Here is a 14,293-nt window from a genome sequence, read left to right as displayed (position 1 = left end):
TCATGAATTCATCAACTTTTCTTTTTGTAAATTAATTAGAACTCCAGTGACTTATATATTACTTTAGATCATTTGAATCCTACTTTTCAGTATTTTAAAGTGGTCACATGGTAATTATCAAAGTCCATGGCTCCTTAATACCAGCAGTAAATCAGAAAACAGACTTGTCGCTTTCATTTTTTAATTGAATTTTATTTACTAATGATCAGGTTTAAAGCCAGTATCATCACACATGAATACCCCCATGTGTAGTAGAATGTACTTTCCAGCGCTATTTTTAGCACATAGTAGGCTTTCAAATAATATTTTATGAATGCGTTCTCACGGGTGTTTCAGTCTTGTATACCAGATTTGGAATTTGCTCCTCTAATTAACAATGGAACTAAGCTCATCTTGAAACCTTTCCCTTTGAATTTTAACGTAAAGCAGATTACAGATGAATGAGGGTGGCAAACACACACACACACACACACACACACACACACACACACACACACACATATATCACTTTAACTTGGCTTGATATTTTAATGCATTAACAGGTAGATAATGAAGACATCTATGAATCTAAACATGAAATAAAGCTGCCAGTGAAGTGGACTGCGCCTGAGGCTATTCGTGCTAATAAATTTAGCATTAAGTCCGATGTGTGGTCATTTGGAATCCTTCTTTATGAAATCATTACTTACGGCAAAATGCCTTATAGTGGTGAGTAATTAACTGAAATGGGCACACACACACACACACACACACACACACACACACACATACACACATATATCACTTTAACTTGGCTTGATATCTTAATGCATTAACAGGTAGATAATGAAGACATCTATGAATCTAAACATGAAATAAAGCTGCCAGTGAAGTGGACTGCGCCTGAGGCTATTCGTGCTAATAAATTTAGCATTAAGTCCGATGTGTGGTCATTTGGAATCCTTCTTTATGAAATCATTACTTACGGCAAAATGCCTTATAGTGGTGAGTAATTAATTCTGAAATGGGCCTTTATTCCACAGGTCACCTATTTAGATGTGATTTTAACTGCTTTGCCCAGACTTAGAGGGCAGAGTTATGAAGCTGACCATACTATGTGCCTTTGGGAGTGTAAGAAATAAAATTTGATGACGATGATTTGCATTAATGAGGTGGTTTATTGCCTCCTCCTTTGCTCTTGAATTGCAGTCTTATAGACATTAGTTGCTTCAGGATTTAGTTTAATCTCTGAAGTCTGGGAAGGGGATGGAAGACCTCATAACTTCACCAAGGAAATCAATTTGCCTGTAATCTAGCGTATAAGTGTCTATGAATTTAACACTCTGTTCTTTAACTTTGTTGTTGTTGTTGTTGTTGATTTCATTCTATATTTTTAGGTATGACAGGTGCTCAGGTAATCCAGATGTTGGGTCAAAACTATAGACTCCCTCAACCATCTAATTGTCCACTGCAATTCTACAACATCATGCTGGAGTGCTGGAATGCAGAACCTAAGGAAAGGCCAACATTTGAGACACTGCACTGGAAACTTGAGGACTACTTTGAAACAGATCCTTCGTATTCAGATTCAAATAACTTCGTAAGATGAACAGTGAAAAAGAGCATCAAATAATGAAGTAGAAATGAAATTCAGTGATCAGTCCAGAAATACAATCTTATCAACCAACTGCAAAATGAGTTTATCTTGACATATTCAAGCAATAGGGTCAATTTGGCCATGCATTTAAAAAAATAATATGTACATTTTACTCACTGAGTAACACTGCAGGACAATTTGAGATGGTCTATTATTTTCTCACTGCCTGGCAAAATCAAATCCACTAAACAAAGTTATTTTGCTTTTTAAAAGATACTTACATTTCTATTTATTGTTTGAAATGCCGATCAAGAGGATCAACAAATGATAGTCAATTTTTACTCAGTAAATGTTGTAGCATTTTCCTGTTTACTGATTAAAGTGGTTATTCATTATTCCTCGGATTGCTGAATCCCATCAGGCTGTTATTATGAAGGAATTTGATTGCTTTGCTGCACAGCAGGACCTGTGCTTTGAGATTTTTTTTCTCTTTTAAAATATCCTGCAACTACAATGATGGCAAAGCCATGTTAAATGACTTGATTGTACTTGGAGTAATTGCACATAGTTTTTTCCTATGCATAAAAAAATGAAGCAGCTGTTGAGAAAAAGAATTAAAATTTCTCTCATTTTGTGGAAGGAAATGATGGAATTTTTCTATACCTCAGTATGTGTCATCTGAGAATCATCTACATTAGTTTTAATCTCTTAATGTTAAGAATCAAATTGCAAAGCTGATGAGTTATTATCTATGGAAATTTGCAAGAAACATCTAATAGCCTGCAGGATCTGGGAAGTATCAAAATAGTTTTGGGAAAATAAGAAGAGAGCAGAAGTATTACTATGGTCCACGATTTCTGAATAATTAAAAATAAACATACCTTTGGCATATAGGCCAGAGTTTAAAATTGACTACAAGACAGATCAAGCTCTGTTTCAGATCTTGAGGCTAGAAATAATGTCTGACCTTGGTTATGAAACTGTATTTTTTGTCTGGTAGTACAAGAGAGTTTTTATTCATCTTAAATTTGCATTTACTTTTTTAAGAATACTACTGTCTTCTTAAGCAATGCATGTATCAAATTTTGTGCCTCATTAGATGATTAGGGAGAGTTCTCAAAGGTAGTTTCAGAATCAAATACATATTCAAAGATTTTCTGATGTAAAGCAACATGAATGGAACAAGCCCCGGGAAAACATAATATTTTGAGTATATTCTGTCATCTCTTTTTAAGAGAGAGAAGAACATATCTAAACAATTTCCAAAACCCCAATTCAAAGTGGATTAAACACTAAATAAATTTGTAAATTCTCTAACCGGAAGACAAGAGAAAGTGTCATCAGTAGTTCAATGATTTCAACTAAGACCCTAGTCCTTTCTGACTTCTCTCTGCCACCAGCATTGTCCTTATTCTCATGGTCACAGAGCCAGCAGCAACTGGGACTTCCTGTTCTCTTTTCTTCATCTGGTAAGAGAAATTAGGAAATCACTCTCTTTGCATTTTCGTCTTGCATAAAAATTCTTTTTCAGTTCAGATAAATTGTGGTCATATGCCCAGCCCTCTACCAATAATAGACTTAATGTGAATGTTATGTGCTCATTGGCTTAGAATAAATTCTGCCACTGAAGCTGAAAATGTCATCTTTTCAGGAGACAGGTTGGGAGGTTGGATTATCTAAATAAAATGGGAGATTAGATGCTGGATAGGTGTCGACTAAGAAGAAAATCCTTTGAGATGAGGTAGCTGTACTATATGTATAGTAAGTAGACGTGTGCACATTCACTCAAACTTTACTGAAACTAAAATGGGTCACAGGGAGCTAACGATTATTGAGCCCCTTGATTCCTTCATGAGCAGAAAATATTTGTAAGATAAGGTAAATACCAATCTTTTTAATCAGTTGACTATATAGGACAAATTCAATTATTTAAAGTCATTGAGTCTAATTGTGAAAATTCAACTACTATGTACATTATTTTTTTGTAGCAGCTAATAATAATATTTTTTAGTAAGATCTGACTTTTGAAATGTATAAAGATGATCCTTTTTTGTTTTAATACCACCTGAAACTTGTTTTACTTTCTGCATTTGATTCTTGGAGATGTTTATGTTCAAGGTTCTGTCAAAGCAATCTATTATTCTTGTTTTTTACCTGATGGATCATGGAGAAAAATAATGGATTCAGTTATGAGAAGCAGTAATAGTTTTTTTTAAACTGACATAAATTTCTTTCCCTGTATAGAATAAAAGGATCAGGAAAAAAATAAGTCGAATTTTACTACAATGAGCCAGTTCTTATTAAATTTACCACCCATAAATTGTAGCAAAGCACTTTCTATGTAATGTTTTATTTATGTAATTCAGTTATTTGGAGGTAGTGGTAAGTCTTGTGAGTACATGATTTCATGTGGTATTTCAAGTCTCTTTTGACAAAAACCTAAGAATTTTTGTAATAGGAAAAATTCAAAATTCCATTAAGCCTCTTTTTAGAATGTTAGGAAGGAAATAGGTTTACATTACCTGAGGTCCAAAGAGGCACAGAGTAGACTCCTAATAGTTGTGGAACCTGAATATTGTGTCATCAAAAACAAAGGTAAAGTCAACAACAGCAGCAGCAGCAGCAGCAACAACAACAACAACAACAAAACAAAGGTAAAGTCAAAGTGACCAGAAATCTACAAACTGTGCTGTAGACATGGGGACTCTTAAAGGACATCAAAAAACACACCGTGGGGAAATATCAGGCTGGCCCATTCATAACATCTACTTACAACATGTTCTGCATGCTGACTTCATGGATTGACTGATGCATGAGGGGCCCGAACTCTTGATTCTCTGATGGCCCAAGGGAGCCATTACCCTTGGAAGGATGCGGTACTGTCACCCAGCTGGAGCTTCCTGGAGAAAACAGGGCCCAGATGGTGATCCATAACTTTGCCAAGCATATGCCCTACATGCAATAATGCTTTTCATGGTCTAATTAAGCATATGGTTTCTGCACCAAACAGCTTGTTGGAAAAATATGTCCATGGTGCCTTTTCAGGACTCTTTGCATATGGATACATGATGTGAACTAGAATGGTGGTAATTTGAGTGCTTTTAAAAAATTGTGTTATTATGTTTTTCCATAGAGAAAAGCTACTCAAAAAACAAAACAAAACAAAAACGTAGATGGGGTTCATACACATGATATTGGAATTGCCTGTGCACTCATCTGGATAGGTTTGGTTTTTGTATTTACTTGCATAATTACAGAGAAGCTTTGGTCTATAATCTTCAACATGGTCCAAAAATTCAGTGTTGTAGCTTTAAAAAAAATGGAGTGAAGTTTGGTGGAGAATACTTACAAATCTTTTAAATCCACGACCCCAACAATATTTTAATTTTCGCAGTGTCATCCTTTCACTGCCTATGTTGCTGCATTAAAGTCCTTTTGTTTTTATAGTAAGGAAGTGATAGTAAATCTCTTAAATTATTTATTACATTTAGAAATAAACTGGAGAATAAATGTAGTACTCAAACCCTGAATTTCAGAACCTTTAACAAGTTTAGCTTTGATCTGCCCTAGGATGGCATTATCTATGTAGGAGCTGTAAGATTAGATTATAAGGAAAGAGACACTCAGTTATTTCCAGTTACTCTTTTTGCCTGGATTTATCCATTGGTCATCTAAAACAACAGACTTATATGTAACATCTTTTTTATCCTCATGGAAAATAATCTACTCATCCAGAAAAGGGTAGCAAACCTTAAACCTGCCTTATGTATCTAGTTATGTGTATTGTGCAGGGGACTCAAGTCATATAACATAATAACCATGACATCATATGTTAGGGGAAAATGGTTAAATACAGCTAAAATTGCTTAGTTTGGAAGAAGCTAAACATAGTCTAGTAGTAATTATCTGAAATTTTAGAATAGAGGCTTTGATTGTAGTATTTGTGAAAGATAAAGTTGCTTGTTATTAACTTAATTATGTTTAATTTTTATGGTCCACACAATTTCAGGGTAAAAGATTTCAGAGCTTTTAATAATTTTTTAAAAAATCTACATTTAATTATAAATCCGGAAAGTGGGAAACAAAGCTAGTTAGCCAGATCAGTATACTTTAAAGGTACCATTTTGAGATTTTTGTCTCTAAAAATCATGTATTTCTATATTGTGCCCTTTAATAATTTTGTGTATATATTGTACAATTACATGTGAATATATTATACATGATCAGTTTATATATGTAACAAAAGCATAAAAAAATACCTCTTTTAATTGTACCACTTGTTATAATGCCATTACTTACCTTGATTCAAATGCAATATTTAGCTTTAAAAAAAAATTCTATTTCTGGGCTTTTAAAAATACTAAAGCAAAGGCTTTTCTTGAAAATATATTTTGCCATAACTATTCTATTTTTATACACATAGAATTTGTTCTTTATGCTCCTTATTTCAAACTGATTTTTTTTAACTTGACTTTTAAAAGTTGACTTCACTGTTTCAGAGGTAAAGTTGGTTGTGGACTCACGACTTAAATTTAATGTATTTCATAGCAAGTAAAATGTCTCCTATATTGAAAGAGTTTATAGTTGTATACTAGAGAAAGTAAATCTGTGAATCCAGGCAATATGATCTCTCCTATGCCATATACTCACTACTGGTCCACTGCTTCATGTCACTTTTCTCAGAGACCCATGCTGATGGGGAAACCACCAGCTTTTACAAGCCAAATTGCTCTGATAGTATGAATGAGAGCTCTGGTGGGCACATGATGGCAACTAAATCCTTGGGCCCAGAAGATTCACATGTCACTTCCACTTACAACTCATTGTCTACAATCACATGGCTTCACCCAGATATAAGGAGTGCTGGATGTGCAATCCTACCATGTACCCAGAAACACTCTGTCAACAGCATTAATACTATCATACTACATACTACATAAAATGTTAAGTAAATTTTAAGTGATGCTAAGTGGTGGAAGGTCATGTGTACTCATTTATTCATTCCTTTTCCTTTATGTATTTATTCAGCAAATATATTTTGATTGCCTATGAGTAGCAGACTTTGGGCTAGATGCTTGGATAAAATTGTAAACAAGAAATAGATCCTGCTTTCCTTAAATTTACAATCTATCAGGGCAGAGAGTTTGAGGTATGTGAATCTCAGCTCATAAACCTATGAGCACAATTTTACCTTCTTGTTTTCTCCCTAAAAATCAACTTATTGTCTGCAAGCTGCTATCTGGTATCCATTTTCTCCTTGCTCTTTAAAAGCAGAACCTGTTTTATTAGAGCTCAGCTAAAACACCACATTTCTTAGCCTCTTTTGCAGCTAGGGGTTACCAAAAAGATGTAAGAGAAAGTTGTTTGGCAGAACAATCCAAGAAGATTCTATCAGAGGTTAGCAGAGAACTGGCATGGGCCCTTTCTTGTCTTTTCTTCTGTTTTGTTTTAGGCCTGGAACTCAGTAGCCGTCTTAGCTCATGAGGAAACCTTATAGATGGAAGTCATTTCCCAGTAGGGCCTGGGACCTTGATAAGAGGAAGCTGCCATGCCTGCCTTGGACTGCTGACCTCAGAAGTTTCACTGCGGGAGAGAAAGACATATTATGTTGTTGAAGCAACTGTTATTTGCAATCTCTTATTTCTAGATATTGGAACACCCAATTTCTGAATAGTATATTATCTATTTAAAATGTCCATTCCACCAGATATTGGAAAAGAAATCTTAGTTATTTCTGGTACTTTCTTCCTAAGTACTGGGTACTTATGATATGTTAAGGCTTTGGGGGAGGAGAAATTGTCTGGTGCTGTTCTTGGGTCATCACCTGTTAATATCGCCATCTACTGAGAAATCTCCTCTTCCATCTGAAGTGAACTTTTGGTCCCAGCCTTTTTTCATCTATTTCCCTACTCTTTTTGGATCCAAAAGAAACATTGATCCCTCTGCCTAGATGCTCCCTCAGCCAGGAGCCACTCTCCCTTGTACCCTGCCATGTATCAGGAAATACTCTGAAGTGTTCCTCATTTCCAGGCTCTACTGGGAATATTGCTCTCAGATTCCCCAAACCATCTAGAATTCCTCCTATTCTCACTCTTCATATCTCAGAATAGGGCCCTACCTACATCAAGGGCATCTGTTTGTCTCCATTTCCCCTTGTCCTTAGAATTGTTAGTTTTAAAGTAGTAGGTTGGATAGGCTGAACTGGAAGACTGGTGACTGCATTTCAAAAAGCTCGGGATTTTAAAACTCTGAAGACAAGAATTTGACTCTTGTTTCTTTAGTTTCTACTGTAATAACCCCCCCCCCCCCGCTTTATATAACGGATATCTCATGGTCTATTAGCCTGATGTAGGAGGAACAAAGCATAATGGAAAATTTTTGGGAAAGCATCAATATCTTCAAATAGTGTCCTGCCACACATAGGAATTCAACAAAAACTATGCAAATAATCACTTAGCTATTGTTATGCTGAGTATTTTTTGAAAGAAATGTGGAATATAGTGGGAGCCAATAAAAAGTACCCATAACCAGGTCTGGGAAGTTGAGAGAAATGGAAAAAGTGGTGTTTAAAAAAGTGGTGATCTGAAGGATGAGAAAGTATTCACTAGCTCCAGGGAGAAGGTAGGCACAACAAAAACAAACACTCTGCATAGACAGAGAGTATGGCACAATCGAAGAACTGAAAGAAATACAGTTTGCTTAAAGTGTGTGAAGTGAGAAGGAAAGGTACAAGTTTAGACTGGCTAGGAAAATCTTGTCCCAGTTATGGTGATTGTGTAGTCCAGGTTAGTAAGCTTATTCATAATTCTAATAAGCAGACATATAACACTTTTAAATTGGTAGCATGACCTAATTTGGATTTTTTGAAATATTATTTTTACTAGTGTATGGAGAACGAATATAAGGAGATAATTTAGAAGGACTGATTATCTGGGAAAGAGATGATAGTGGGTCATGCAAGTGGATGGCAAGAAATACAGAAAACACTGAACATGTGAGACTTTTGGAGGGATCATGAGCAGCACTTAATAAATGGCTATGACGGCAAGGGATAATTAGGTATCAAGGATGACCTCATGTGTTTTCTAGGAACTAGATATGAAACAATGGAAAAAAACAAGTAAGAGGGATGATAATCACAGGGGCCAGTTAGCTGATCATTTGTTATAAAACATTCAACTTAAGATGTTAATTAAGGAGATGAATATTTGTACGTGGAGCTCAGAAATGACATATGAAGCCAAATGTAAATTTAGGAGTTGGCATAAGGAAACCATGTAAACAAAGGGGACCACTGAGAGAGAGAGAGAGAGAGAGAGAGAGAGAGAGTGGACAATGAGAAACATTAGTCTTTGAAGAGATGGAACATTCATTTAAAGTTAGGTGGAAAAGGAGCAGTCAGAGAAATGGGTGGGCAATTAGGAGAGTGAAAGTTTCCATTATCTTTTGGCAACATGGTGGTCCTTTGGAAGTGCATTTTCACGGGAGAAGCAGGTTCAAAAGTGAAACTGTAGTGGGCTGGGACACAAGCAAGAGATAAGTGGGGACATCTATGGCCCTGATGGCTTTTCCTATATGTGGTTGTGAATGTAAGAGGAGATAGGCAGCAGCTAACAGTGAATGTGGAGTTCAAAGGAGAGTGTATGTGTTTCTGAGTCAGAGAGACTAGATCTTCTTTGAATGCTGTTAGTATGGGTGTTGGAAGTTATTTCATCAGGAGCCGGCATACATAGTATAGGAACATTGTATGACTCAATAAATCTGGAAGAATAACTGTTGTCTTGCTCAATGAATTTGCATGTGGATATTTAGTTGTTACACTATTTTTGCCTTAGGGGAACTAAAACCTGGGATATAGCAAAAACTTATTTTGATCTGATATGTTTCTTATTCTAGGACCATTTATTTTGTTCATGAGGAAATTTTCTTACCTGTTTTTCCAAGACTGATCTAGTTTGTTAATATTCTGAGTAGACAGGTAGCTTTTTTTTTTTTTTTTTAGAAATGTACGTTTTATCTGGATTAGAGAAACAAGAATAAAAAGAAAAGAATCAAGTAATTCCAAGTAAAATATCTATTCATTTTCCTTGAATATGGATATCAGGTCTAATTGTTCAAAATGAAACAATATGGCTCATTGCAGATGAATTATGAAATCCATTTAAGAGCATGTTAAAATAGCATCAAGGAAATGATAAAAAGCTAGAATTTTAATATTTCAGGAAGAAGACATTTGAACTACCCCAGAGAATATAATTATAAGAAAGAATTAAAGGAAAAAGAAAAGAAAAGAAAACAGAAAAACAAAGCTATTTTAAGAAAACGAATCTTTGAATTTTCAGGAGAAACGTTTCTTCCTTTATCTGGTTAATCGGCTTATGAATAATGCAGAAACGTTCTTATTTGGCTTTAAAATATCCTTAGTTCAAATCCTAAGTTTTAAGACCTGAGTCAGATGAAAGTGATTTTGCAATAAAATCTTTCTTGGGTATTATCTTCATCAACCTATTTTCATAGAACAACAGAATTTTAGAGCCAGTAGGATCCTTGGAGATCATACAGTCAGTCTCTCAGTTCTTTCCCTTCTCTTGGAACGAAATTCAGAAGCAAAAATAATAAAAAACAAGGGGTATTTAGTCAACTCAGAGTTTTTTTTTCAAGTAAAACTGCTTCATAGATTCTTTAAATCCTTGCAGAATTATTTGTAAATCTTCAAGAAAAGACTTGGCATAAATAAGATTCTTAAGTTAATTGTCTTTTCCCTGTATTTTAGAGAAACTTATGGCATTTAACTTAGAAAAGGGCAAAGATAAAATTCAAGATTTGATTTTGCGGCTTCATATTGAAAATATTTTCAAGCATGCAAAATGTGCAATATGCAAATGGAATGGGTACTAACATCAAGTACAGTAGTTCTCCATTATCCACAGGGGATATGTTTCAAGACTCCCAGTGAATACCTGAAACCTTGGATAGTACTAAACTCTATAACTATGTTTTTTCCTACACATACATACTTATGATAAAGTTTAATTTACAAATTAGGTGCAGTAAGAGATTAGCAACAATAACTAATAATAAAATGAAAGTTATAACCATATAGTACAATAAAAGTTATGTGCATGTGGCATTATTAAGTAAAGTAAGGGTCACTTGAACACAAGAACTGTAATACCACGATAGTCGATCTGATAACCCAGACAGCTACTAAGTGACTAACTGCCAGGGGCGTATATAGTATGGACACACTGGACAAAAGATGATTCACGGACCAGGCAGGATGGAGCTAGAGGGCTAGAGATTTCATCACACTATTCAGAAGAGTGTGGGATTTAAAACTTAATAATTACTTTTTTTCTAGAATTATCCACGTTAGGAAATCCTAGGTTGGCCATGGATAACTGAAACTGGCCGTGGATAATAGGAGACTTCTGTAGTAGCAAAAATCAAAGCAACAGAATAAATGAATTTCATGAGTTCTCAAGCTGGCCAGCAGGTGGGGGCCCAGATTGTTGCCAAAGTATTTATGATGAGAAGAAAAAAAAAAAGGGACCTTGAAAATAATCTAAAATTCTTATGTAATATTCAGTTTGTGTAAAAAAACAAAAAACAAAAAAAGATACTGGAAGTAAGCTCACTTGATCGTAAGTACCTATGCTCAAACCGGCAATGAAGATGATTGTAGGTTACAATGCAGCACTCCAGTTTTAGAGAAATGCAAAATTGTGTAGTTCACTTCCCATCGAACTCTATCAAAGTAACTTTGAGTGCTCTTCACCAAAGTAGTTAATGGCACATAGCTCCCACGAATGTTCCTTTTTAAAATATATAGAGAGAGTCTAATATTCTAATATTAGTTCTTATTTTCATATCTTTTTATAATGTATACTGGCACGAATGTTCCTTTTTAAAATATATATAGTCTAATATTCTAATATTAGTTCTTATTTTCATATCTTTTTATAATGTATACTGAATATGCTCCCATGTGCCCAATTATATTTCAAAAGCATTGAAATGCTTTTTATATATCTTTGTTTGCTTTTTTTGCTTATTCAGTCTTTTGACAAAGAAGTATGAATGAACTTCTGTGTAATTAATTTTTAAAAATTACAGGCACTTTGGTTGTTATTAATAGAAAAAGTAAAACATTTCCATACTAACTCAGAAAAATGACAACTAATAATAGTTCATTTTTTCAATCATAGGAGAGTTAAATTATTATTATACCAGTGAAAGATTGTGCGATTTTTTTCCCCACTGTGCTTTAGAACTTTTAGTTCAGGAAACAGTGAAAATGATATGCTGTTTGTGGTATTAACTCTACTTAATTTGGAACCTCAAAATAATTTTATTTTCTTTCATTAAATCTTTAATAATTTTTCAGCATAAAATTTAAATATATAAATATGACAAATATTGATTTTGTGTTAACATTTTAAGGCTATCTGAATCACATTGATACTTTTTGGTGGATGTGAAAGCAGGTTGATCTGTACTTTATTATCTGCTCAATATTATGATTTTAGGTTAATTTGTTGACTAAAGAAGAATTATGTCCTTAAATTTCATTCTATTATGATAATCAGTTTTCTAATACTGTGAAGAAGACTTGAAAAGATTTATGCATTTTTCCTGCATTAATGATACAATGACATAATTTTTCATTTTTAACATTACTTGGTTATATTCTGTCAGTCTCACACAGAAGATTTTAAGAAAGGAAAGCTCTACTTGGTTAATACTGGAAAAATGCCAATGGAAGGTTGGCTTTACATGTTATTGCTCTTATTGTTTCTGGGGTAAGATGGATGAGAAGATATAAAATGTTAGAATCCCAGTATGGTTCTGACAGATGGCTGTGCTAAGAGAAAATTTTGCCTTTGGGTCTATTTAAGAGAACACTTGATTTACCCTACAGCTTTCAGTAACACCGTTATAACTACTGAGTAGTTTCAGGAAAGATAAGGGTAGCAGAAAGGGAAAGGGTGGATGTTCTCTGAGGAATTTAGGAATTTTCTTCTTTATGCGTCCTACAGGGGTTGTCCTATTTTTCCTACTTCATACACCCTATGTTTGGCAGAGGATGAAAATGAGATCACAAGAAAAATAGAAAAAGAGAACTAGAAAGAAGAAAAATGTAGTTAAGCAGCAAGACGGTGAGCTAGTGGGAGAAAATGAGTTCTTCCCTCCTGAGACTATATAGTCAGATTTATAGCCTCCATATCTGTCTTAGCCGGAGATTTACTGACAAATCTTTGCCAAATCAAATCACTTAATTCTATAAGCCTTTTTTCTTTTGCTCTTGGTAAAATATTATTGTTAGTATTTATGAATTGCAATGAGGGTTTCATAAACATAAAGCCATGAATATTTCATGAAGATCTTGAGATATTTGGATCTAAGTATGTGTTACCAAAGACAGCCGGCTCTCAAGCACCACTCAGTGGGTTGTGTATGGAGAACTGAGTTCTGGACTGCTATCCTCTTGCCATATCATATATTTCTGAGCTGTCTCCCTTCACAAGTTAGTCAGGATATAGTTAAGGAAAGCAATCTAATTTAGTTTTAGTCTTGGTGGTAAATCTCCTGCTATTGAAGGTTGAAATATAAGGCAGTGAGGGGGTGGTAGAGGAGGAACTGCTTGGGCTTTCTTTCAATCATCGGTCCAACACTTACTTATTCAGCATCTACTCCATGTAAGGACTGGGTCAGGGCTTGGAAAAAAGAATGGGAATAATAGAGGAAGCCCTGTATGGTTACAAGGTAAAGTTTTAGAGCTAGACTTATTGGATTTGAATTTCTAGATTCGTTACTAGTTGTTAGCTGTGGGCATGCTACTTCATCTTTTACTTGTTACCTGTTCTCTTATCTGAAAAATGGGGATATTACCTACATCACAGACTTGTTTTGAGAATTAACTGAGAAAAGCATTTTGAGCAGCATTTGGCACCAGGCTCATGTGCACTTGATACATGATAGCTGTGAAGATGTGATCTTTGTCCTCCAAGATGGTCAGTCATCTCTGGGAATATGTAAAAATAAAAATGACTATAATTTAGTGTAGCAACTGCTGTGACCCAGACCTGCATAGGCCATTGTGAGGGCTCAGGAGACATTGAAATAAAACTGGAGGATTGGTTCAAATTGGAAGAGGATGTCAACACCAAGTTTTGAAAGGAATCACATGCTAAGCCAAAGATTTATATCATAATCTGAAAAAAAGTATTGGTATACAATGTATAAACTTCTAATCTGAGTTGCAACCTCAGAAGATCTTTGTCCCAGAAATTCTAACCAGGGTTTTCAACCTGTGACCCTTCTCTTAAGACATAAAAGAACTTAGTTTTACATCTTCAGCTTTTAACCTTTCAGTCTACCAAAGATTTGGTTTAGTTCTTAGGGATCCCTTTATCTTACTGAAATTTTAAAAATTAGTTTAATGTTTAACCTATTTTTACCTACCTTTATTAGCCATATTTCTCAAATTATTACACTTATTTTCTGAATTTTATTCCTATTTTAAAAGTTTAATCTCCTTTTTTTTTTTTTAAGAGAATTTTGGAATTTCCTGGCCCTCATAAAACATGTTTATTTTCCTCACATTTTTTGTTCAAGTCTGGCATATAATGTGGAAGAGAAAGTGCTGACTTAGAGAGGCTAGTTCTAGGGTAGTAAGTGAAGTGGAATGAGGTTTGGTAGAGAGAACTTAGTATG

The 14,293-nt window shown here is 34.7% G+C and overlaps 1 protein-coding gene across 1 annotated transcript in view; it reads left to right on the top strand.

Annotated features, from left to right (window-relative positions):
• Window positions 1-5,834, top strand: part of FRK (fyn related Src family tyrosine kinase) — a 90,284-nt gene extending 84,450 nt beyond the window's left edge. Inside the window, exons 7-9 of the mRNA XM_006926098.3 lie at window positions 543-708; window positions 1,377-2,585; window positions 2,729-5,834. Of these exons, the coding sequence (XP_006926160.1) occupies window positions 543-708; window positions 1,377-1,588 (378 nt within the window). The 3' untranslated portion in view covers window positions 1,589-2,585; window positions 2,729-5,834. The remainder of the gene's footprint in view (window positions 1-542; window positions 709-1,376; window positions 2,586-2,728) is intronic.
• Window positions 5,835-14,293: the final 8,459 nt, after the last annotated feature.

Source organism: Pteropus alecto, unplaced genomic scaffold (assembly GCF_000325575.1).
Source record: "Pteropus alecto unplaced genomic scaffold, ASM32557v1 scaffold79, whole genome shotgun sequence".
Lineage (NCBI taxonomy): Eukaryota > Metazoa > Chordata > Mammalia > Chiroptera > Pteropodidae > Pteropus > Pteropus alecto.
The sequence above is the reverse complement of the archived record's forward strand: the minus strand, read 5'-3'. Positions and strand labels throughout refer to the sequence as shown.